We start from the raw sequence: 26,476 nt of genomic DNA on the forward strand, positions 1-26,476 counted from the left end.
CCTCTTTGACACACACGCCATCGATGTGACACCCTACTTAAACTAGAAACCAAGGAAACCAGGCAATACAAAGAATACCAAAGTGTTTATTTTGTTTCATTTGATGCAACTACAGCTTTGCAATGGTGAGCCTGTTAAAAACAGTCTGTTAGACTGGCTCTCACATGCCATCACACACACACACACACTCACACTCTCTCTTTCTCTCACACACACACACTCACACAATTCATTCAGTACTGTTGAACTCCATGGCTGTGCTATTGAAGGATTAGGCAAACTCACAACACTGTCCAAACACAATGACTGGCTACTGATCAAGGAGTAGATGAGTAGCGACAAATCTGTCCACAGTGATGTAAAGTGCAACAATGAGACTGATGCTTTGATTAAGCAGGGTTTTGTGTGGATAACATCCTTAAACTATGAAGTTTAGCCCCAAATTAGTAGCAGTAATAATATATCTATCAGGTATAAAAAATAAATGCTATTCTATACAAGCGGTAGAGAGGGATATACACAGTACAGACTGTACATACATACATTTCATCCAGGGCAAAACAGCACATTACACAAAAAGAAGAAAGCACTGTAGAAATATGAATAATGTAAATATTGTACTTTAACAGTCTGACTTGTAACAACTCAGCCTGAACTGCTACTCACCTGCCCCCTGCACAGAGAAAATGATTAGAGTTGAAAAATTAATTACATTTAGAGTGATTTGCAGCATTTAACAGAAACAGAGAGAACACAAACAAAACTAATGAATAGAGATCTGTGCCAAATATACAAAACAAGCAAAAAAAAAAAAAAACAGGCGCATTTTTCATGGCATGGTGACTATATTCACTGCATCAGTAAAAATACATTAGAAATACATACATGTCCCTTTACATACAAATGAACTCAGTACAATGGTATTCATATACATACATTATAATTGAAAGACAATCGCCACAGAAGTCATTTTGGAGAAAGAAGGGAGAAGAAAAAGCTTTTTCTCTGACGTACACCAGTTATGTTACATATATATCAGAGCCAATAAAAATCTGCAAAATCCAAAAGTCCAGAGGAAAAACGAATCTCAAAGCAAGCCTGTTTTTTTATTTATAATAAACACTTCAGTGTAAATGTGCCAATACTGAACCAGTTTAAGATCAAGGTAGCCACAATGTGGAGCGTTTAGACACTTTATTTCATATCAAAAAGGTAGAATTTTAAAACCCTAGAATGGAAAAACCTTTCCATTGTTTTGGTGTTTGGCTCCTTCTTTAAAGTTGATTGGCTTTAGTAACTCAACATTAAGATACCGTTTCTAAAACTGGCACACAAAAACACTTACACTGAAAGGCTTGATTATGACAGATTCATAAAAACAAAGCACTTCATACATATAGTACGATTATTTGAGTCTGGAACCTTTGTTTGTTTGCAAACTATTGCTCTGGCTGTGTTACAAATGTAGTTAATACACCATAGTTTTGTGTGCCGGTAATACAAAATATATATTCTCTATGTACATGAGGACAGTGCATATTATTTGACCAGCTGTGGACTCAAGCCATGCATGAGCAGCTGCCGGGTGATAAAGGCAGTGCTCTGTTAGTTTGCCATGACTTTTTACCTGATAAGAAAAAGGTTTTTTCTTTCTTTCTTTTTTTCCTGGAGACGTCTGACTCAAGTTAAAGAGAGCGTTCAATACAAAACTCAAGCACACGCACAAACACACGAGCGCACTCACGTAAAGTATGCCCACGCATGTTCGCTCACAAGCACACGGGAAAGCTGATACACAAACATGACATTTTATCATACATAACAATCCAAAAATATAATTATTCCTCATTTATCTTGAGTATGTCTCTTGGAAAAGCAGTAAGTAAAATGTTTTGTTCTTGCCTGTATTTCATCACGAGGCTGTACATCGAGCGCTGTCTGACTGAGCTCAGCTTGAGATCAGTGTGTCAGTGCAGAGGTGTCCTTGAAGCTCATCAGATCATATTGGCCCTTCTGTAGCTCTTCTCACCTTCACAGTCAGTGAGGGGAGTGTGTGTGTTTGTGTGTGTGTGTGTGTGTGTGTGTATGTGTGGGCGTGTGGGGGGTTCTTGGGAGAAAATGAAGGTAGATTAGCACAATTGGGAAACTGCTTCCCACTCTGACAACAATCGCAGGGGTCAGAGGTTGAGAATGGGGACGTCAAAGAGGTCACACAGGCCTTCTGTCTCATCCAGGTTGTATATGTAGTCGTGGTCGCTGGGCGGAGGGGACAGACGCAGGAGAGGCGAGAACACTGGAGGTCAAACAGACAGAGGAAAAAGATGAAATGTGCAGGGTAAATAAAATTAAGCCACAAGTGCTGAAATGTATTCACACACATTATACATTCAATTAACATTTTGTAAACAGACTCACCTTCTGATGACATCAAGTCCTCCAGCAGGTCTCCACTCATGATCTCTGAAGAATTGAGAGATTTTAAAACTTTCAGTCTGACACTGTGACAGTAGTAAACAGGTAACAACCAAAACATGTTATTTGTGTCGTACTCATGAGACGTTTACCTTTTGTTGGATCAAACATGTCTGAGAGCTCTTTGGGAAAGTCCAGCACTAGAGGGAAACCACAGGAAATATTTCAGCTATACATCACTATACTGCAGTTGTATGATGTGAAAATTGAATTTGTTTTTTCTCATGGTCCTGTGAAGATATAATAGTTATATAAATATTTAATGAAAATGATTTGCAGAATTAACACCATCTGGAAAAAGTTAAACTATCCAATGAATCACTGTGTGTAAAATGTAGTTCTAATGACATATACAGCACCAAACTATGGAAGCTTGCCCCAATGACAACATATCAAAGAGACCATGAACGGAAAAGTAAAATATTAGTCATCATCATCTTTCCAGAGCTGCTTTTCAGACAGAAAGGGAGAGAGAGGGAGGGGGGGGAGGTTCATCTCACATTCAGAGGGATCCGACTTAATTGGTTCGAACGCTGCTGAGGCAGAAGAGGAAGCAGAACCATCCAACGAGGCAGAAGACTGTAGTTGTTGAGTAACTGCAGCAGGTGTATCTGTTGTTGGTGTGAGTGGCGTGGTGCTCGTCACTTCTGAAAGTGTGAGATAAAATAATGTTAGTTCTTGGCATTATATTACTGTACATCAGATGGTTAAGTGTAAAATACAATGATAAAATCGTCCAAATCTTGCTATGTGCTTGCAGAACCATCGCAGTAAAGGGGTCATCACCGGGTGTACAAAGCCACATGCAGACTACATGGTATGCAAATTGACACATATAATGCAAAACCAAGTTCACAAGCATGTGTTCCACCCGCCATCTTTAGCTATACACTGTTGACTTCATGTGCTGGAGTCAACACAATGAGCTGATAGTCAATCACAACAGCAACAGAGAGAATTGTGCACAAGATAAGGACGGTGCGCCGACACTGTGAGATACATCAATTTTTTTGTGCTTTGAATGTTAAAATATAGCCAAGCAGAACTGACAGAAAGACTCCTCATTATGCACATTTGTTCAATTAAATCTTTAATAGATTTGAAGAAAACAATCTGTATTGTTTTGAACAATTGAACATTGTTTAGCTTTGACACAGCAACAAGGCTGCAACATGTGATAGTGCAAATATAAACTATTTATAATTCAATTGAATTATAATTCAGCAATGTTTGAAATGTTCCTTTTTTTAAAATCCTAAAGATGAAGAAGTTTCATTTGATTCTTTTCCCACCCATTGTACTGAACTACCACCAAACTGTGAATCTGGTATGAACTGAACTGTAAATTGTGTATACTGTTCAATCAATCCATTTTCACTATTTCAGATGCCAATATACGTTGGTACATTGTTTCTTCCTACCGGTCACTGAGGCTGTCTGGTTGGCTGCTGTAGCTGACGTTGTGGCAGGCCCAGGTTTTGTAGGAGTTGCTAGAGCTGCTTTGGGGACCTGGAGGAAGGAAAGATGAAAGAGAGAGAAAGAGAAAAGTCATAACATTGCACAATGAAAAATCGTTGTGCGATGAGAAAAGAAACCGCAGTGTTTTGAATCTTTGTTCCTAATGGTGTTTATTTATGAACACTATGATCAATGCGAATACAGTAAACTGAAAAATAATGCTGTCTTGGGATCAGTATCACTCACTGTAAACACTCATTCAGTGAACCGATCAATATATAAATAGAGCTAATTGCATGGAGAAAGCGGATATCTATGTGGACCTGGGAGACAGCAGTGGGCGGCAGAGAGGTAGGTGTTGGTGCTGGGAGGCTTTGAAGGACATCATCTGGAGGAGGGACGGGCAAAACAACAGGAGAGGCACTGGACGGGTCCTTATTGACCAGCAAAACCTCGATGGGACCAGATGAACTCTTGAGACGAATCTGGTATTTCCTCTGGCCGTTAAGGACCTGGATAAGAACACATATCCACAGTCTGAGACATGAGCATCTGGATGAAAACGGGCAAAATACCACAGACGTAACTTACAGCTTCTGGTATGGGGACCTCTAGTTGCGTGCCAATGGGAGCACGGATTGCTAGGAGTGTGTCACCTGAGGAGGAAGGGCAGGCAGGTGATGAGTGATGGAAACTGTATTTGAGGCTGTCAATGTGTAACACACAGAAAGAAAAGAAAAATGTCTGGGAAAATTCTGCGTCTGAATCACCTTTGAAAGCTCCACAGAGGTCTTCATGTTTTATATATGCCATAGTATTAACGTGTTAAGGGCCTAGTTCAGTTAACAATCATGCCACATAAATACGTAACATCGTCAGCAAAAGCATTTCCATCTCCAGGATGGCTGGTTAACCAAGGACTTGATGGTTTACTGAATACTTAGATTTCTTAAAAGGGTACTCCAGAAATGTCGTATTGTGCTTCCATAAAAGAGACAGACTGAAAACGTTAAGGCAGCGGAGACAGAGAGATGCTGACTTTTCGTCTCTAGTATGAGTCAAGCTTAAAACACTGGATCCTTAAATTTGTAATGAAACTAAATAGCACCAAAGTCTGACTGCTAAATTCCCTCAAGCCCCTGATGACATCATTAGGCTTCATTTCTCAAACTTTAAAAAGATCCCTCCAGAGCCACAGATGGCATTATACAGTACAGTACTTCACAGGGCGAGTAATACTCTCCATGACGTTTAGGTTTAAAAGTCGGTGGAGTGGCCCTTTAAGTGACCAGGACAGAGCCTCAGTATGAGCTGCGTAGCTGACAGATCTGGCAGAATCTGTGGGGATGTATGCCCAGGGTTATCCCCTATGAGATGCCAGATGGTTTTGAGATTAGCTATGTTTCACTGTTGTGTCATTGTGTCTACTGTTGCTCAGTGCCACATGCACATACCTAAATACTGACTGTGAGTGTTTTTTTACAAGGCATATAACAATGAGTACACTTAAGTACTTCATCATGACATGTTTTCATACAGTTTGACACCGTGTCTTGGTTCTTCAGGATCACTTTATACTCAAGATAAAATTGGCAGTCTGTCCTATAACACCTCTGGCTGCAATCTCCGGCATGACCTACAGGCTTCTAGAGTCAGCGATTTGGCACGACACTCATGAGGTTTCAAATTCACAAAATATTTTCCATAAACAAGTGAAAGTTATGATACACTGTCAGATCTGCCTTCAGTACAGCTGCCACAGCTCTACTGAAATAATGCAAGAAACAGAAAGCATTAAGGGAAAATCCACATTAAGATCAGTGAACTGGTCACTAGGAGTGTTACTCAATTCATAAAAACAGCTCATTAATTTACCTGAGGCTGTGGAGAGGCGCTATCATGTCTGAGAAAACTGCCCTAGTACTGACAGTTATTGTGGCTGGACTTATAGAAGCATCATGACACACTAGTGATTCAATAAAATAAATAATGGCTGATGAAACGGTCACTTTTAAATCACCAACGAAGGGGGGACACACCACTTTAAAACTATTTCTAGCTATGACATAGACACACTGTGCAGTGAAGGATATGGGCTGTTGTTGGAGTCGTCTGTGACATTCTTGATGCTCTGTTGAACCCAGACTCTCTGCTGGTCCAACTCGTGTTCCCTGACAGCCAGGTCATCTAGCTCGGCCTTCAGATCAATCAGCTTATCTGCAATTTCTCTGGTGTTGCAGCCTGGACCAACACCCCTGAAACACAAAGACAAAATGCATGGTACAGGCAGCGAGCAAAGACAGCTTCACACACACTCCTGAGCGTTACCATTGATACACCTACACTGATTCAGATTCATTCTTATTCACTTTGTCTTAGCAACTGCTGAATGTGCCCAAGCTTGAACAAATCAGATAGAGCAGGACTACAGCTACGTGTTTATATGACAGATGCTGGGTTTATGCCACAGCTTGAGAGAATGTTTTCTTTATCGTTATATTACACAGTTACGTTTATTAAATTAGTGGTTTAACAAGTCCCACAACAATACGTTCTCTTAAGCAACGACAAATGGAATTAATCAACATCTTAAAAAAATAAATAAATCTGCTTCATTTGGAACTTTTTTTTAATTGATGACATTTTGTCACAGTAGATAACGGACAGGTGTATGAAAGTAATGAGGGTCCTGATTTATGGGTCTCACTCCATCATGGCTTAAAGTGACACTTGAATAATCAAGAACCATTGTCAGTGTCATTGGTAATACCTCTGTTCCTACTATGACAAATCAAAAAACTAAGATTACAGTTACTACACAGTTCATTTGACAAAGATACAAACACCTGTTAATTACATTTAAGGGAGGTATGGTAATTTAACTTTTCAAATCCAATGTGCTTGAACAAAAACATTTAATCTGTCACTGTTTGTCACTTACTGGCTTAAATGTGAATGTGCAGCATTGAGCAAAATCATCTACATATATTCATATGTAACTCTGCTGTAGTTTGAATTGTTCGGGTCATTTTGTTATGGCGCCGATATGAAAGGGTTACACTGTGACACCTACTTGTTGACTGTCAAATAAGTACACTAAAGCGACAAATACAACACATGTCGTCTATAACCTAAATGAGAATATTTCAAGCAAATTGCCATTCTAACTTGTTTCATATGACTTTGCACTCTTCCGCTCAACAGTAACTTCTCTACTGTTATGACTGAGATATACAGTCACACAGTCATCTTGAGCACGCGAGACACAGAGATAAACACCCAAGCAAAATATCTACGTCTTATATGACAAAGTGGAAGGGGTGGGGTGGGTGCAATGCTTGCAAGGTACATATTTAGTAATGGTTTCAGATAGCTAAGCCCTCTCATCACCTCAGTTCTGTAACAAAGGTCACAAAGTGTGAGAAGAGAATCCTTTTAGACAACTAATGTCGCGCTCGTTTAGTTTTTTCTTAACTAAGGGAGAGATTTTTGGTGGGAAAAATGTGGACTTACTTCCATTGGATGCTGTTCTTCGACTTCTTCTCTATCAGCCCAATTCCTTCCAACACGTTAGTGATATCGTAGATGCGTCGTTTCTGTCGCACTGCCAAGGTATCAGCCGCCTGAATGAAGAGCACAACATTATCATCACTCGTATGTTTTTTTTTTTTAGGAGGCTCATAGTTAAAAACAGTCAAACAGAGACCACATCATCTGTACCAACTGGTTCAATGTACTGCAGCCAAAAAACCCACAAGGTTTTTTTTTTAACCAGCCATCATAGAACAGCGTCTTTTAAACTTCTTTCCAAGCCCCACCACTTGGTGCTTAACACACTAATGATAAACATATGGCTGGTGCTGATAAGTCTAGATTTTGTCACCAGCCGCTGTGGGTGCAATGGAGTGACAGACCGGCTGAATGCGAGCTAATAAACCGTTAGGCTTTTCTGTTAAACACTTAATATGACTTCAGTAATAATGCAAAGTTTAGTGTGGCTGTGGGATCCACGCATCATGAGCTATGCTTCACTTTCTCCAGAAGTGTCAACATATAGATTCAAGTTTTGATCTTACAAAACCTTTAAAAAAAAAAAAACCCTATGGTGTGTTATAACATGATACATATCAATCACTAAAACAAAAGTTTGTTGTTTCTGTCTAAGACACAGTCATTCATTGAGGAGAGTGTGTTTCCTTCCTCTGAGTCAATTGCTTTCATTGATTACTCAAAAAAGCTGAGTGTGTTTTTTTTTTCTGGACAGAGGTGAGAATGAAAGTGAAAGTATCTGTCTGCTAGTTTATGATCTGTCTAGAGCAAAGCAAGGTGGTAAAATAAGAGTCTCAGACTCGGTCTGTCATCTCACTGAAAGGGGAAACTGTTCGTCGTACAAAGTAATGCTTGGCTGGTCAAACTGCCTCCTGGTTCACTGGTTTTTGGTTGAAAAACAAACATGTTCGTTAAAATGCTGCTATTTATGGTCCGGTTTGTCAGGTTACCATGTTATCACATGACGGGACTTTAGGTCAAACTTTATTTTACGATGTTTGAGTTCAAGATTTATTGAACGTCAGTAGCCCTGGATAAAAAAAAGATCAACTTGTTCTCAACACCTTCGTCTTTATTAGACGTAAACACAAACTACTTCTTCAAGCCTGACAGACTGCTCTACAATATCAATAAGAGGACGAGCTAACGCTGCTTAATGAACATGCAGCTGAGAAGCCCATGCATTGTGGTGGAAAGTTTGCTTTTGATGCCATTATTGGAAAAAACCGGCTCGGTCATTGCATGTCGTTAAGTGACAAAGACATTATCAGTCAGGGAAAAAAAAGGCTGTTCATGTGTGAAGATGCAGCAGCGTTAGCTCAGAAGGGGACGACAAAAGCTGACCCACTTTTTAAACTCTGAGTCTGCAGGGGGGCAGAGTCTGAAAAGTTGACCACTGTTCTCAAAGTTCAGTTTGTAACCTCGCCCACTGGAAAAACACACACAAAAAAGGCCCACGACAGAGCATTTAAACTGAGGTTTGAAACTAACCGAGGTGTTTAAAATAAACTACAAAGCCTTAGGAGGCATCACCCATTCAAATTAGCCTGTCACACGGCTAGGCTAAGCTAACAGGCTAAGTCCATGTAACCCAACGACAGCTGACATGTGCTAGCTAACAACAAAGACTCCTGGCTGCATGCTCACCGCTTTCAGATCCAGCACTCCGTCTTTTGCCTCCTGTAGTAAAGTCACAAACTTGGTCGTGAGCAGCCCTAAGCTCTTTTCGTGCCTGCTGGGAGTCTGTGGCTGCAGCGAGTCCCCCACAGCTCCCAGTTCGCCTCTATTACTGGCCGACTCCAGCTCCATCATCACTCGGGACCAGCTCCGTACTTCCCCCTGCCTCCCCGACCAAACCCAGCCAGCGAGCCCAGGAAAGCACGCTCCACCGCCGCAGTCGGATAAACAGCAGGCCGGGGAAGTGTGTGGCAGACAGCCGGTGTTTAAATGAGCTAGTCCGACCCGGTGAGCTGCAATTTATCCCGGTAAACCGAGCGGAGCAGGCGGAGTGCGATATTTCAATGAGCGAGCGTTCGGCGGAGAGAGCCGTTGGCCACGCGAGGTATGACGGGACGGTTCAATCGTCAGAGGGAGCGTCAGCAAATACTCACCCCGACTCAAAAACGTAAAACAACACGAGAGCGTGTTTGTGAAAACCCGTCAAATCAACAAATACTTTAAACCCACAGATTCACTGTATCACCGATCAGGCTAATAATAACCTGCCACGACTACGTGTTTTTCTTTTTTACGGCTGCAAAAAGAGGGGGTTTCCGGATGTACGTAGGAGTGGATATTCGTACACAGTCCCTTACTCACTCAAACTTAAAGAAAACACACGCACGCGTATGTGAACGTGCACATGGACACACGCGCGCGGGCACACGCGGCCAATAACGTACTCCAGACATCCAATAAAAAACATCTGAAAACATTAGATCAGCACCAGACTATAAAGCACACTGATTTCATTAGTCGTAGGTTTGATCCACTTTTACATGTTTATACAATATTTACATTTATATAATAGCGTATGGACTATACCAAATATAATATAGTATTTTCAGTTCATTGTCCATGTCCAAGTGTAGTTGAAAGCTCTGGAAAAGGTTTGTAGATCATCTTGTACAGCCAAAACTTACTTCAGGTGTTGCGTGTAGAGTTATTAGATTATAAACAAAATCAAGTTAATAGAATGTTTTCATTCATGCAAAGAAGTATAAACTTTAAAAAAGTTTAACTTCCTTTAATTAAATGGCAAGCAGAGGACATATATTAGAAAAAAAACGTAGCAAATGGTAGAATCAGCTCGTCTCCATCGCCATCCTCTGCTCATACATACACTGAATTGTCAAATATTTAATATTTAATATTAATTTCTTTATTATGGGCTCCATAACAGAAGATGAGGACGTGAATCTCACCGAGGCTACTCTAAAGTGATGGAGTGAAGCTATGTAACATCATTATTACGACACCACAAATATCATTGAGGTAATATTGATTAGGATTATTATGTATTATGATTTAATGTTATTGAATGTCATAACATTAGTACTGTATGTCCAGACAAATACTCATTGCTTGAGAGTATTATTTTTTTTATATATAAATTTGATTCCTAACTGATCAGCAAGATGATATTTATCCAAACTTTATTAGTTTGGTTTATTGGTTTCTTTCATGTTTTGGGAGCATCAACCTTTTTTGTCCAGCAGGGGGCGAAAGTGTCCAAGAAAAAAAAACCCCGCCCTCGTAAATTAATCTTTCGGGTCAGCAGATTCGCGGCTCTGTAAATCCGCTTTATACGTGAAAGAGAATAACCCAAATAAAACTGTGTACAATTTGCCATTATTTAAAACTTTCAGACACACACCATAATATATCCGACGCACATTTTGAAATCACACTGTCAGCGAAAGTGCGTTTCCTGTCACACTGTCTGCCGCACAGCCGCAGTCAGCTGACTGAAGCAAACAGGAGTCCAGGAAACAGCGCATTCATTCATACTCCGGTAAATCTGCCTCTTATAACATTTATATGGACATCTAATAAAAGCAAATAGCGGCGCCCAGTTAGACATGTCCACGGCGGATTATTATTTTTAGCTTTGTGCCTAAATCTTAGCTATAATGCTAGCTAGCATGGGGCTACTTCTACATGTACACTTGTGTATAAACACAGGCTGACACTGAACACTGATTTCAGCTATTAAACATATTTATTATAGCAACTGCAAAAAAACGTGTTTAACAAGGGGTCAATGCAGAATCTCACTGTGTTTCCTCACACTGGGCTGTCAGCTGGTTATTACACAGTGAAAATATAATGGTAGGCATGTCAGTGCTGTTGACACAGTTATTTAGATGTATATATTATTATTATTATTACTTACATGTTTTTTCAGTTCTTTTCCCTCATAACAGTTAAAACCATCTGACATACCCACAGACTTATGTATATTCATGTTTTTTTGGTTGTTGCCTCCTGTGTATGTTTCAGCTGCAGTCATGAAGAAGAACAAATGCAAAGCGAACACGACCGCCGAGAAGGAGTTTGTGTTTGAGTTCAAAGCCGGGAGACACAACTGTGTCCTCAAAGTGCCTCTGCAGTTTCCTGTTCAAGAGAACATCAGTGACCTTCATGGACGCCTGATGCTGCTGCATAAAATACCCTGCTACATAGAAAATGGTGAGATCACCAACTCTCGGTAAAAGAAAAAACAATTCAAGGACACGTGCCAGAACTTTTGTATTTGTGGTGTTGTCCTGCTCGAAGGTGGAGTCAAATAATCTTTTGTTTCTTTCCCTTTTGCATTTCTTAGGCAACCCTAGCTCAGTTTTCCCATTTTTGAGGACCATAACTACAACCATCACCTCAACTCTAACATTAACCATATGCCGTATCACCTTAACACATGTATTTCAATGAGGAGACTTTGTCAGGCGTCATATGTGGCCTGGCAGGAAGCTCTCTAGACAAGCACTGTTGATTGCAAAATCCCCTTGAACTCTGTCTTCTACTTTACTTCAAATGGAAATCAGTGAATCCTTAAAAATGTCTTTATTCTTATTTGCAGGTGACAATATTTTATACATAATATACTGTATATCTTGATTTAAATGTTTCAGTACTGTAAATACACTGTCTTGTGTATTAGATCTAAATTCCTGAATCCAAAAACACATTCACAAGTGTTATTATTATCGTTCTGTATCGTACTGTATTTAATATATAATACTGTAAACCAAATCTACACAGCTGGACAAGAAACACTCGATTCTGTTTATTTGAGATGGATCTATTCAAATAATTCCTCTCTGGGAACCAAATGATATTGTCAGCATGCATACTGTTAGTTTGAAACCTAAACGCATGGACCGGATCCAGCCCATTGATTCTTTTCGGAGTGTACTACTTGGCTTGCACAGAAATGAAAACATTTTTTAAGTGACTGGTTTTTGCTGTGTGTGCTTCTCTCTCCATGCAGAGCTAAAAACCTCACTTTCCACCTTCATCGAGAAGGAGACTATCCTGGATTACGACAGAGAGGCAGAGCTGGCCCTGCAGAGACTCACAACAGGAGATGTAGATGTAAACCAGCTCACTAATGCATGGACCAGGTCTTATGTGGAGGTGATAACGCATATCAGACTATTATTGTGCCTAAAAACTTGTATACACTTTCATATTTGTAGAATCGTGTGTGGCTTGTGACAGATCCTGTATCATGATGTAGTTTTGGATTCATTTGGATTGAAAAAGTGGCATGGTGCCTATTGTTATCAGCTAAACTTCTTTTATTGGCAGAAGTTAGTTGTATTCAGTCACTCCGACCTTATACAAAGTTATGGCTGTTTTACTAAAATATGTATGATTTTATTGGTGAGACGTCATTAGATTGGAGAATTAATTCCATAATACACAATTCTTTCATTGACTGAGTGACATAGATCATCCACATTTGTTAGTTTGTTTAATTCTTCTGTGACTAATCAATGACCTTGACATGTCCCATTCAAATATCGAGCTTAGAATTACTGCCTACTCTAAAAAACATCATACTTGCTTATCGCTATTGTTAAGAAACATATCGCCACTGTAAAACCACGTATGCCCAGGAGGATGGAAAAAATAGCTTAAAAAGCAAACCTAAAATATTATCAGTCTACGTTTACACAGTCATCAATGAACTGTTTAATATTTTTTTATGTGTACTGTGAGCGAAAATGCAGACCCCAAGCATCAATAAACTATCAGTACTACCAGTAAAACTATCAATAGCAATGCTGTCCTACATGTTTCCACATAACACATTGGCCTAATGGAAGCTTTGCTACTATTTTAGATTAAAATCAGCATAATCCAGGCTAATGAACATCTGACACTGATACGCATGCATCAGTCTGACTCCATACAGGGAGATAACAGAGCTTGTCGTCTAGCCATGGATCAAAAAGTAAATTTCAGACCCTGGCTGCTCAACGCTCCCTGTTCTGACTCCCTGTTTGTGTAGTAGCACAGATGTGTTTGGGAAGTGTCCTCGAGTGCTCCGTCTACTTTCGGGAAAGTCGTGGATCATTAAATTAATTTAACCAGAAGTAGTGCAGTGCATCTGCAAATTGATTATTCATGAGTTCCCGAGCAATCTCATTGCATAAGCCCCCTTGCTGTGTTTAATGTTTCTCCATTGCATTTGGTTACACTTTGATGCGTTTCTTCCCAGAGAGAATATGTGGCAGTGGCTGCACATATTTGAGAATAGAGTCATCACTTTTATATTATGGATCCAAGCAAAGCAAACAATCTATTGACACGCAGAAGTGAACTTTTCTATTTAAATCCTGTATGGTCTTCTTACTGACACATTTCTTTGAAAGCGAATGCCTCTTATTTCATGTTTAAAGAAGGTCAGTAACATCATTTGGTTTCACACTTTGGAGTCTAAATTCTGCTGTCACTTGCCCGGAGATATATAAAAAGACAAGGGCTGCCTCAGCTTGTGTTGTCAAGCCCCTTTTGCCTCTCTGATCCACTGCACTCAGACATTTAGGACTTGCCGCTCGTTAATATTTTACTGCAGTCACACAGAAATACACATGGAACTCTTCCAGTGTCCGCCGTGTTTGTGGCTTGAAGATTCCTGAGCCTGTATAAATAGGAGTTTCAGATTATGATTAATGTTCTGTTGCTTTTCTAATTATGGATGTGGTACATCAACTGTCCCGGTTTATTGAGCAGAGCAAAACATTCAAAATGTGCCTTCCTCTTGACCGCAGAAAATTAAATTTACACACTTTCTGTTCAAAGTCAGCAACTCTTTGGTCACTTTTACTCACAGCACGAGCAGCGAATCATCACCCACAAGTGATTCATTTCAAACAGTGGCACAACCCAGCAATGTGGAGTGTACAGCATGGTTAGGTTGTATTTCTTTACCTTTGAGTAACTATTTACATTTGCCATTTTGACATACAGTACGTATCGTCTTTCTTGTCTTTCTATAATCGTTTCAGACTACACTAGAGCACGCTCGGCCCGAGGAGCCCAGTTGGGATGAGGACTTTGCTGATGTTTACCATGAGCTCATACACTCTCCGGCCTCAGATACCCTCCTCAACCTGGAGCACAACTATTTTGTTAGCATCTCCGAGCTCATCAGTGAGAGAGACATGGAGATTAAGAAGCTGCAGGAGAGGTTGGTATTAGGGATTACTGTACATACTGTATTATTCCCCATCTTTATTTGTAAATTCACATAGTGTATGGCTATAATCATATTCTTTGATGCGCTTTTAACCCCTAAGAAGTCTGCTTCATTTGAACCATGACAAAAAAAAGATTGTTGAGTTTAAATGTTTAAATTCTAGTCCGCACTATGTTTTACTCCCGTAGAGGCCATTTAAACCCCAGGAGGCCATCGTCTACAGTGATTTTAGAAGCTAAGGGGCATTGTTTGGCACAATTCGAAGCAGCCTTGTGTTGCAGTAACTGCATATACTTTGGTTTTTATAAAATACATACATACAAACATTCTTCCCACCAAGCAGTATAGCAAGCAACACACAGACACAGTGTAAAGTGTCCTTAAAGATTCGAGTGAGCAGGTGCCCCGGTTGCTCACCCACCGTTTAAGAAGCTCATGGTCCAGTTGTAGGTTCCGCACCAGAGTTTGACAGATAGCTTCCACATCTACCTAAAAGAACCGGACAAAACTGGCGAATGCACCAGAGTTAGTTTGAACTAAACCAGACAGATAATGTGTGAAAACACCCAGAAAAGACCTAATATCTTAAGTAACTTATATAATCTTGGAGGCATTCGATTGTGTCAAATGTTTCTTCGTCTCGCAGTGGTGTCTGGGCTTTGACACAGTTACTTTTCTCTTTCTTAAATTTCCTAACATGCATTGTTCAGTCACCTGTCATAAATCGATAACTGCAATAACATATGTTTTATGATGATAATGTATTTTCCCCATCAGTCTTAACAAACCAGTGAATATCTGTGTGTGTGTATAGGCAAGCTGCTGAAATGGACAAAGTGATGCATGAGCTGGGAAATACTTTGAGTGACCAGGATGTAAATGCAGTTGCTTCTCAACACTTTGATGCACAGCAGGTAAAGAATACGTTGGGTTGTTCTGCAGCAGTGGTAAAAGCAGGTGTACCTCGATCCAAGTACAAAGTTATCATTCCACCACAGACATTTCAGGTCTAGTAAATTTTTCCCATTTACATTTTATCCCCTAGCCTGATTACTCAAAGTATGCTGTTGCCTTTGTTGAGCAGGTGTTGGAGAACAAGTGGGCCAGTGAGCTGAAGCAAGTAACCTGCATTCAAAAGCAGGAGTATCAGGAGTGGGTCATCAAACTGCACCAGGACCTGCAGAAATCTAACAACAGCAGCAAAATTAAGTGAGTTCATCTGTCTGTGTTCACTACATTGAAGCACAATCTTTGTTTGTGTACACACATCTGATATCTGTAGGCTTGCTGTACACCCACATCTCCCTGAACAGGCTCTGTGACTCTTTTTTTTTTTAATTTCAGGGTGAAAATAGCTGATCCAAAATAATGACCACTGGAGTCAGGTGTTTAGTTGCTTATTCTTGTTTGGTAGACAACAAAAAGCTGCAGTGTAGACACGGATGAATGCATTGTGCAGATGTAGCAGCTTGTAGTGACACGGTCAAAAGGCAGTTTACAGAACGGCACTCCGTGATCTTCCTTCGCTGATAGCGTGCCATTGGTGCAGAGCCTTTGGCTCGTTTGGGATGCGAGGTTTAAGTTCAGCTTAAGTTTATTTGTACAGCGATTAGGCATGGAAGTAGAGTTAATATTAAGTCTTTAAACTATAATAAAGTGATTTTAAGGAAGAAAAAAATAGATCAAAGTAATAATCGGAACAATTTGTTTTGCTGACTAACTGAAACCGCATGAAACAGATCAGACAAGACGCTTTAAATATCCCTTGTGTGAATTGTGTTCCTGTACAAAGTACCACTGAATTGTGAGGTCTAGAGGTCAAACTGAACCTGAACTATCAGGATCTCGACAGCTGCAACATCTCTAATTTAAACACAACATGTCTGCTGGCCCTTTGAAGTACATGCCCCATTTACATAGAAATTAAAGCGATTACAGGAGGTCAAACACTCATCACAGTTTGACTGATGCTCAGCTTTGCAGTATCACTTATGACTGGCATCTTGGTAATAGAGGTCTAATAGAGCTTAACAGTAATACGGTCCTGAAGGGTGGTGGTTTAAATTCAAGTCTTGAACTCTTCCGCGTATATCGGATATTCCATCAAAACACAGATACCACCAGGTCCTGTATGCTAAGAGCTTCTCTGACAATCTGCTGACCCTGCACCAGTTTTTTTTTTTTTCTTAACGATGAATATCATTATCTCGCTTATGTGTGGGTGGAACTTAACTCTCGTCTACATCAGCACTTTGAACACTTTGTAAATGTGCATTTTTGAAACTGAAACGGAAAGAACTAGAAACAGAGTTCAAGTTATGAAAGTAAACTAAGAAATGTAAACTTTCTAACATTATTTCATGTGTGAATGTATTTATTGACAAAGTTTGTTTTGTTTTTTTACTATTTTTAATAGATATCTTTTTTTTTCTTTTTTTTTTGCATGATTTCTAGTGAGGAGATTAAGGTGCAGCCCAGTCAGCTGTCAGAGCTTGCAGATTCTGGGGCCCGGATGTTTGAAGAGCAGCCTCAGCTGGAGGAGAGTTTCACCATACACTTAGGTGCTTGACATCTAAAAAGCTTGCCCAGTTATTTGCACAAAGTTTTGTGTCAGCTGACATGTCGGACAGCATGCGCAATACACACTTCTGTTGTAATATTAGTGTAAAGCAGATGTGAATTACAATATAATGTATAATGATTTTCTGATATATTATGCTTGTCTATTATATTACATATATTTGTTTCATCAGGAGCACAACTGAAGACGATGCACAACCTGCGGCTGGTTCGGGCAGACGTGCTGGACTTCTGTAAGCACCGGCGGCACGGCAGCGGTGGAGCAAAGCTGAGGCGGCTACAGACGGCCCTTTCGCTCTACTCCTCCTCACTCTGTGGTCTTGTGTTATTGGTTGACAACAGGGTCAACTCTTACAGTGGCATCAAGAGAGGTCAGCAATAGCAATACATGTGAAATATTGATATTATGTGAATAATACACACGTGATAATATCGTGTAAATAATGCAGCACTATAAAACATTTCCAGTTCTTTACGCTGTCGATTTTCGGTTGTAATTGTTCCTTTTTGTTCGCTTCTGTACATTTGTGGTTACAGATTATAATGATGCATTCTTTTGCACATGATAATCTTGTAGTGAAAATCTGTTACCGTATTGAAGTTTACATTTTGGCACCAATGTAACCTTTATATTTCAGTCGTGACTCATTCTTTGTCTTTCCTGTGGCAATAACACTAATCTTTTATACCTCTTTAATTTGTTTAAAGCCCAGACACTCTGTTCACCTTTATGTCTGGCTTCTTTGTTTTTAGAGTAGCAGTACAATATGGGGACATAATTACAACGATATGATCAGGCTAACTTTAACTTTCCATGCATCATTTCATTCCTGGCCTGCTTTGTGTTACCCACAGACTTTGCAACTGTGGCGAAGGAGTGTACAGACTTCCACTTTCCCTGTCTGGAGGAGCAGCTGGAAGAGGTGCAGCAGGTGGTGCTCTATGCCAGAGCCCAGCGGAGCAGCAAGCAGAAAGAACAACCCGGTTAGACTTTTGGCTGCTCACACACAGTTGTAAATTAGTCAGAACATTCAGAAGTGGAGCTAGTGACCTACTGCGTGGACACAGATGCTACTGAAAAAAATGGATTATCCTCGATAGCCAGGGTGCCTTTTTTTAGCCAGCTATGCACTATAAAATGCTTGACTAACATTTTTATTCATGGCCTTGTTTAGCAGCAGCAGTAGAGAGAGAGAAAGTGACAGGATACCATCATAGTTCCACTCAACATGTGGACTATACCCACGTTGAGATTGATCTCTAAATTATTTGATTAAGTTCATCTTTTCCTTTTATTTTGACACCAGAAACATGAGAGTAAAACACTAAGGAATGAACTGAAAACATCAAGGCACAACTTTAACACTGCAAAAATGTTGAGTTGGAGTTGGAGAATGTCAGTGACCTATCAACGGTATGAGAGGGGGATTAAATAGTCAGGAAGCAGAAGACATTGCTACTACTGTGTTGACAGAAACCTGCGCAGATCCCTATCACAGCAGAGGTTAAGTGCTTCACAGATTAAAGCTGTATATAGAAACATTCTTTATAGCTTACAAGCCTTTCAAGAAAAGTCAATCTGCCATTGCTGTGATGTGTGTTATGATTAGTCTTTTTGCTAAATGAGTTCCATTGTATTTTTCGTTATAGAGATTCCAAGGAATGGAGGTGATGATAAGAGCAAAAATGTGGAAAGGAATCCATCTAACATCTTACCAGGTAATGGTTATTGTGGCAGAAGTGTAACTATTACACTGTTAACCTCATAACTAGGTTGTGTTTTGTGTGTTTTCCTATGACTACAAGCCAATGGTTGGGTAGGAAATTGTGTCTAGTTTCAAGGTTTCTCTGTAATTTATATGGGGGAGTTTCTATAGGGAGTTCTTTTTGAAAACTTTCAAGGCTAAGATAAAGGTCAGATTCCTCATTATGTGACTCCCTTTTCAGGATGAGAAACAAAGGAACTTCAGTTAAACTCATAATCAAAATAGGAAGCTCGGGGCAGGAACTGTACAAATGTATGTTACATGTTTCCACTCTGGACCACTGTGTGCGTGTGAAGATCTCTGACCTTTTACAGTAGCTGAAATTCCTTGTTTTCCCCGTGTGATACTCTTGTAGTGGTGTTTTTATAGCTGTATGCTCATATTGTCTTATTAACCTCATTTAAATCTTATTCAGTTGAATAAATTAAAACAAAGACAAGACTTGACAAAACAATCAAAACATTTTTAAACTGACTCCTGGTTAGATTGATAAAGCAACAAATCCCTGATTTCTTGATCATTTTTATGTACTTTACCTGCTCCGTCTTTTCCTCAAGGTGAGTTTTACATCTCGCGGCACTCCAACCTGTCAGAGGTCCATGTCATCTTCCACCTGTGCGTGGACGACAACGTGCGTTCAGGGAACATCACAGCCCGGGATCCTGCCATCATGGGCTTGAGAAACATCCTGAAGGTCTGCTGCACACATGACATCACCACTGTTACTGTTCCTCTGCTGCTGGTCCACGACATGTCAGAGGTAAGAGCAGCTGAGAGAGGGCTGTGAACACACGTGTTTATGGATGGTGTTGTAATACATCAGCATTACGTCATAAATTGGATTGTTCAAGGGAATAATTGAAAACTCAGTCATCCTCTTGCCTCTTCCACTTGCTTTGTTTAGACCTTGTTTAAGGTTCAAAGAAACATAAAGTAAATTGGTTCGGATAGTTGTTACACTACATAACATAACAGGTAAATGTTTGAATTGGACGGTGCCATTATTTGGCTACCAAACACTTGACTTGAACAGATTAGGAAAGGGTTGCATTGTAACCATTACTGCCAAATAGCTCTGTATTTGGTGGTCCTGTGAGTTTTAATAGAAGTTTGCTTGTTTTTTTGTGAAGCTCAGCTAAATTGTAAAATTCTAAAGTACACCTTGATTTTAAAACTATATATCTACATATGCACTCATTGTAACACCTGAGTGCATGAAAAGTAGTTGGCAAGCGAGAAGAGAAGTCTAAACAGTATCCAAGTAATAAATGGCTGAAACTTCCAACCTCTGCCACTCCCAAGCGGTAGTAGTATGAAACCTGAGCACTGAGTTCACGGCTATCAAAAAATATTTTAACAGCCACCATTATATACACTCTCAGAAGTCTAAGAGGACACCACCCAAGAGCGGATATGGCTACGACGGCGTAAATTCAGCTCTTGCACCTCAATCACTATCCCTATTAGCATAACCTTGTATCTGCTTTGGTCTTGTGCTTCTGTTAAACCTCAGTAGTTTGCGAGTGTTTGTAGTGGAAGGTGAAGAAAACCTGCAGGCCACACAAGGTTCCGTGGTCCTGACTGAAGTCCCAATTTCCTTCTCTTCATTCTGCCTTTACTTGTTTATCCACTGCATCCTTAGCTTTGGTCTTGCTTGTCAGGCACTGGCTGTGAGTTTAGCCTACAACTTAACATTTCCCAGGTTTAAGACCTGGAGGGCAAAGGAGAGAGTCATGAACTCTTCTGTTTACTTATTACCTCAGAGTGTACAGCAGCACGATGTACTCACACAGTCGGGAAAAGTAACAGAGAAAGCTTTCAGTGACTGATGAACCGAGCAGGGCAGAGTTTCATCAAATATTCGATCACAATAAGGCGGATTTTTCATCTCTATCTGGAAAAAAAACAGTGATTTATTTGGTCTGCTGGAAATCAATGCAAATGCGTTAATACTTAATAAACCGAGAATCCTATGAGATTGAATGTAAATTCTTAACCTCTGTCTGGAGTGCATTCATGTCACAACATGCTCCGTGCAATTTTTCTTCTTATGTCTATTCAAGACTCTTTGTTTACATAACCAAAGACTTCTAACTTTTGAAGCCTTGGGAACCAGAGGACCTTTAATTGATAGCTTCTGCTTTCACATCAAAACTTTCCATCTGTCATCTTCTTTTTGGCCTTGTTTGCCGTTTAGTAGAGATGTTTGCCTGTTTGTACAAGCCTATTCTTGTGTTTTAGTATTGAAAACAACTGACGTAGTTTGTCTAGATGAAGTACCTCTTGTTCTCATTTGTTAAATGTTTTTACTCTTGCTGTCCTTGAGCATTTAGAAGTACGAGGGAAAACATTTTAGTTCCAGTTTGCAGACACTGACTCACAATTTCACAACCGTTGTGTTCATTCTTCTGGTTTTAAGAAATGCCTGTCCTTGTCTCAGTTGCCGCTGGCACCAACCTCAGTCATAACGAAAAACTTTGTTGACTCAAAGTTTGTTGACTTAGAATGGGTACAATGCATTTCTAAGTGGGCGAAAGGCTGTGTGCGTGAGAGAGACTCTACCTACAAAACTGAAAGGACATGAGAGGTGGCATTATTGCAGTTGCATTTGTTGGAAGTGCCAATTCTGCACTTCTGTGTGTAGACATAGGTCACCTGAGAGGAGACTTTTTTGTTAATGTGCACCAACGCTACCAAAAACAAATCAGTTTTATTGTGTTTTTAACAAATTAGCACACAGAAAGCTCAACTCAATATGGGGGACATTAATTGGCAAATCAGAAACATGAGAATGATGTGATATAATGCACACTCAGAAAAGTTTTAATCCAGATACATTGAATAAGCAAAAAATAAGCGAAAAGAAGAGAAAAAATAAAGGGGAACAAAACTCCTTACCTGTAGAAATAATGATAATGATTCTCTGTTTATTGCTGTAGTTCAAGAGATCTATAAAAGGTAACAATGTTTTATAAATGTAACTTTTTGTCCTTTCAATAAAATGTTATTTTCTCTTATTCTAAGTGCATCATTGCTTCTCCTCCCTCTCATTTGCACCGTTCCAGTTAAGCTGAATCGATCCTCCTGCCAGCAAACTAACACAGAGTTGCATGTTATATTTACTGAACTAGTTTTGCTGCACATTTTTTAAACCCACCGACTACACAACAATGTTCTCATGTGTCACCCCTCTGCAGGAGATGACCATACCGTGGTGTCTTAAGAGAGCTGAGCTGGTTTTCAAATGTGTCAAAGGTAAATCAAATGATTTGAAATGAAAGAATTATGCAGATTTGAGCTGAACTCTTTCTTTGAAGAGATTGATTTTTACAAGTGCGTCTACTGACAGCATTGTAAGTCTTCCGTCATACAAAGCTGTAAAAATGTAATATGTTGTAACAAAGTGGCGCAACGCTGACTTCCTCTTGATTGCTCTCAATACAATATGTATTACAAAATAATGCCTGTAATACAGACTACTTAAATCTGTTTTGATTTGCAGGCTTCATGATGGAGATGGCGTCGTGGGATGGAGGTATATCACGCACAGTCCAGTTTCTAGTGCCAAAGGTGAGAACAGAATAAGCTGCCTATATTTTTGGTTTGGTCACTAAGGCAACACTCAATCATCCTTTGAGTAATTGCTTGCGAGCAAATCTTAAATGTTAAATCAACAGAAATGTATATTTAAGCCCTCATGTGCACACAGCATCACAAAAGACACACCTGGTCTTGCACCTTTGAATGTAGGCGAAGAAGAGCGACTGTTTGAAAAGCACATCATAAATCATAGACTGTACAGCTTTAGGTTCTCTTGACCAGTGTTTACACCACCGTGCTAAAAGAAAGCTCAGAGACTCATCCATATAATAGTACGCTAAACAACGGGATTAACGTGTTGCTTTTCAACACTAAAGCGTAATGTTGAGTTGGATAGTTGGATATCCAGGCCTAACCGCATGTCTTTATGAATGATGTAAAAATGTCACCCAATTTATAGAAGCTGCTTCACGAGTAAAAGAAGAAAGAAGTTCAAGATTTGGGTTTTAACGTTTCTGTCATTTCCTGTGTTTAGCCGGATATTGTATACCTATAGCGTTTGTGGTTTGCCAGGAAGGCAGCAGAGCCTATAGCAAGATCCCATGTTGACAGGTTAAGATAAAACCAGCGGCATCAAAGAACTACCGACTGCATTGCCTCCCTGTCAGCTACATGCTCAGACACCATTTAAAATAGCACTTCTTGTTTTCTGTACCTCAAAGAGACAGTTGGCTAAATATACGCCCTGTGTTTGTGTGTGGTTGAAGGATGAGTGTGTGTGTGAGTGTGTGAGTGTGTTTCTGCTTAAAGATTAATACTTAACATTCTTATTTGACGGGTGGCGATGCTTAGAGTGACACGGTATGTTCCCCCGTTAAAGTCACAGCTGCCGGAGCTCACATCACTTGAGTGTCTTGACTACTGTTCCCTCAGGAAAAAAAAAAAAAAGACCCTGTGATGTTGAACTAAAGGGCACCACAGGGGCTGTTAACACTTGGCCGTACACTAACAGACCAGATGTATTTTTGTTTGCATGGGCACAGTTTCAGCTGGAGTTAAAAAAAAAAAAAAGATTTTCATTGGTTCTCTTCTATTGACACAGTGTGTGGACTTTTTTTTACATTGGTGCTGCATAAATCTCAGTCCCTGGTCATTCACTAATCCTGTCTTTCTCTCTTTCTCTCTTCTGTTTTGACAGAGTATCTCAGAAGAAATGTTCTACCAGTTGAGCAACATGCTGCCTCAGATCTTTCGAGTCTCCTCCACCCTAACGCTCACCTCAAAGCACTGATGGATAGAGATGCACCACCTCGCATCATCAAGTTATTCAGACTAACAGAGAGACAAGTTGTATTTCTTTTTTTTAACTTTTTTATTTACTTTTATTTTCAGGACCTAAAGCGGATTTGATGAAGTAGCACATGATGAATAAACATGATATGGTGGCATTAAAGCGCTTACAGTCGAGGTACAAAAAGCATGAGAAAAAGGATTTTTATGGAATTTGTGAGCCTTTTTTTTTTTGCACCAAAGTTACACACTTTTTATTGAAAGAGTGGATTCAATGGCTCACCAAAGCAGCTGCTGAAATTATTTCAAGCCTCCAGGGCGCGGTTCTGGTGACAGAGTTTTATGACATCAGCCACCAGTGGTGCAAGTATTCCTGTTTTCTTTTAAAGCTGCAATCTGTAGCTTTCTGCACATTGGAGATGCAGCATAATGGAAAATCTGGTGTTGGTGAAGCTGTTTTAACTCACTGGCATGCAGTGAAAATACCATCAAATGAGCAGATAAAGTAAATATGAAAACACAGCATTTTCTAAAGCGATTAAGCTAGATGGAGCAGGCACTGGCAGATGTGACCTAACAAAACTTCTAAACATTTCTGAATCGCTGTGAGCAACCACACTAAATGTGACTTTGGTAGTGTTTTCACCACACACACAGATGGAAATAATAACAGTATGTTGACATCATAGATCTCAGCTTTAGATCTACTTTTTTCTTTGTTTTGCTGTACAGCATGAGGTCCCTGCCTACATCATATTTCATCTGTTGAATGTTCACAAATTAGTCTTGATGTATAATCACACAGTTCAGCCATCGTGTGAGATTTAGCGGTCTAACCCACGGGTCATTGGCTTCATATTTGTGGGCTGATTTATCCACAGACAAGCGACATAAACTTGGCTCTTCTAAGTCGTGAAGATAAATGGTGTTTTTTTGCCGAGATGAGCAACGTGCAGGTGCCTTTGTGCTGCATTGCAGTGAGTTGTGGTGAGGATCACTCTTCATGTGAGTGTGTGTGCACGTGTGTGGTCCCTCCCCGCTACTCCTGTGACAGCAGATGGCACTGTTCTTAAAGACAAAGATGTGAAAAGAGTGACGACGCACAAACTTCTTAGTTTCAAACATATCTGTCGTGTGTTCTACATTCTGTATATTTACTGTATTGTTTACATTTTTATGTTTTAATAAAATAAAAAAAAAGTAACACACACCACACTGATTTGATGTAAATTCTTCATGAAAGCATTCATAAGCTCATGACAGATTTTGGATGATTTTTTCCCCCCTCTGCCCACAGCGATGCACGTCTAGTGGCATTTAGTGTTTTATTTAGTGTTGATGGGGTAATCCACAGGCGCATAATCTCTCTGAAGTTAATCCATGTCATTCATTGGAATTACATTCCTGCACATGTAATGGTGGCCTATAAGCCATTTCAGACAGACTGAAATCAATTCAGCTTGTCAGAAAGTTTGTTCCAGCCACATTCAGTGGTGGTATTAGGATGATTAAAAGAGTTGAGAGTGTGGCTCTTCTTTCAAGATAAACAAGATGGCCTGAGAGAGTTGTTAATAGCTTCATGTTGAAACCTGCAACTGTTTATATCACACTGCCAGGCTGAGAACCCACAAAATTGTAAGAATATGTATTGCTGAGTGTTTGGCATTCTTGGGATTGGTCTCGGTGGCCCGGAGTGTTGGGTTACTTTGGCCAGAGAGTGCAGGGTGCTGATTCAGCAAGATGACATGAAACATGATTAGGGAACAGTCATTTACAGCATGTGCTAGTCCATAAATTAAACTGTCTTGAAGGGAACGTTGTTTCAAGTCAAGTGGAAAGATCAAATTATTCACTAAAGGAAACATTTAATTTGGGGGTGTTTCGTGACATCCTTTTGTCACACATAAAATGTGAAAGTGAAGTTTTCTGTGCCTATTTTTACACCGACATAGCAGACTTTTTCTGTGACAATTATTTTCCCCGCCTATTTTAAATTTAATGGGAATAAAAAATGAGGAATGACAGGTCAGCACTTGCAAGACACCAACGTGTTTATACAATTAAAGGATAGTTTGAATGAGAAGGAAAAACATTGTGGTTAAGAATGAGTTACTACAAGAAGACACAGGAAAAACCTGAGGTAAAGTCACAGTGCTTAAGATTACAACATGAATTCAGAATATGATGCAGAACTTAATGAAAAGAATATTATTTTGAAACATAATGGAATATCCTATGATTTAGAAAAAAAGAAGTCCACAGGTACAAAAAAAAATGTAGTAATCATACAATAACCAAAGAAAAAGAGCCTAACTGGTGGGACCACTGTTATGACATGATATATGTTATATTGTATGTGCAGTCCATTTTTAAAACGGATAAACTGATTTAAATGAGCAAAAATGAACTGGAAGAGACAGGTGAGAGCACAGATGTATGTGTACAGGTCAAATATGAGATGAAGGATGAATGTCAGGAGCAAAGAATATAAGTATAAGGCAAATATAAGAAAAAATAAAGTAAAATCTAACAGTAAAAAAGAGTGAATTTATTTCAATGTTAGTCAGCAGATAATAATAACAGCAGTAAAAACACATTTATTAAACTATGTTTT

General features: G+C 39.7%; 2 protein-coding genes across 2 annotated transcripts; one reads left to right on the forward strand and one right to left on the reverse strand.

Moving 5' to 3' along the window:
* Window positions 1-70: 70 nt before the first annotated feature.
* On the reverse strand, window positions 71-9,642 carry e2f4 (E2F transcription factor 4). Its single transcript, XM_010734861.3, has 11 exons — window positions 9,127-9,642; window positions 7,444-7,553; window positions 6,024-6,185; window positions 4,701-4,744; window positions 4,522-4,586; window positions 4,254-4,442; window positions 3,894-3,981; window positions 2,973-3,119; window positions 2,565-2,612; window positions 2,416-2,460; window positions 71-2,293 (listed from the first exon to the last, which is right to left on the reverse strand). Exons 1-11 carry the CDS (start codon window positions 9,289-9,291, stop codon window positions 2,178-2,180), a joined length of 1,179 nt encoding a protein of 392 aa, XP_010733163.1. The 5' UTR covers window positions 9,292-9,642; the 3' UTR covers window positions 71-2,177.
* Window positions 9,643-10,895: 1,253 nt separating this feature from the next.
* Window positions 10,896-25,073, forward strand: ferry3 (FERRY endosomal RAB5 effector complex subunit 3). The gene is made up of 14 exons (XM_019279600.2): window positions 10,896-10,993; window positions 11,482-11,670; window positions 12,470-12,615; window positions 14,496-14,677; window positions 15,501-15,600; window positions 15,771-15,895; window positions 17,141-17,247; window positions 17,440-17,637; window positions 18,122-18,250; window positions 18,917-18,985; window positions 19,590-19,792; window positions 22,230-22,287; window positions 22,535-22,602; window positions 23,771-25,073. The coding sequence occupies exons 2-14, from the start codon at window positions 11,490-11,492 to the stop codon at window positions 23,861-23,863; spliced, it is 1,659 nt and encodes a 552-aa protein (XP_019135145.1). The 5' UTR covers window positions 10,896-10,993; window positions 11,482-11,489; the 3' UTR covers window positions 23,864-25,073.
* The last annotated feature ends 1,403 nt before the right edge of the window (window positions 25,074-26,476 follow it).

Source organism: Larimichthys crocea, chromosome XXI (assembly GCF_000972845.2).
Source record: "Larimichthys crocea isolate SSNF chromosome XXI, L_crocea_2.0, whole genome shotgun sequence".
Lineage (NCBI taxonomy): Eukaryota > Metazoa > Chordata > Actinopteri > Sciaenidae > Larimichthys > Larimichthys crocea.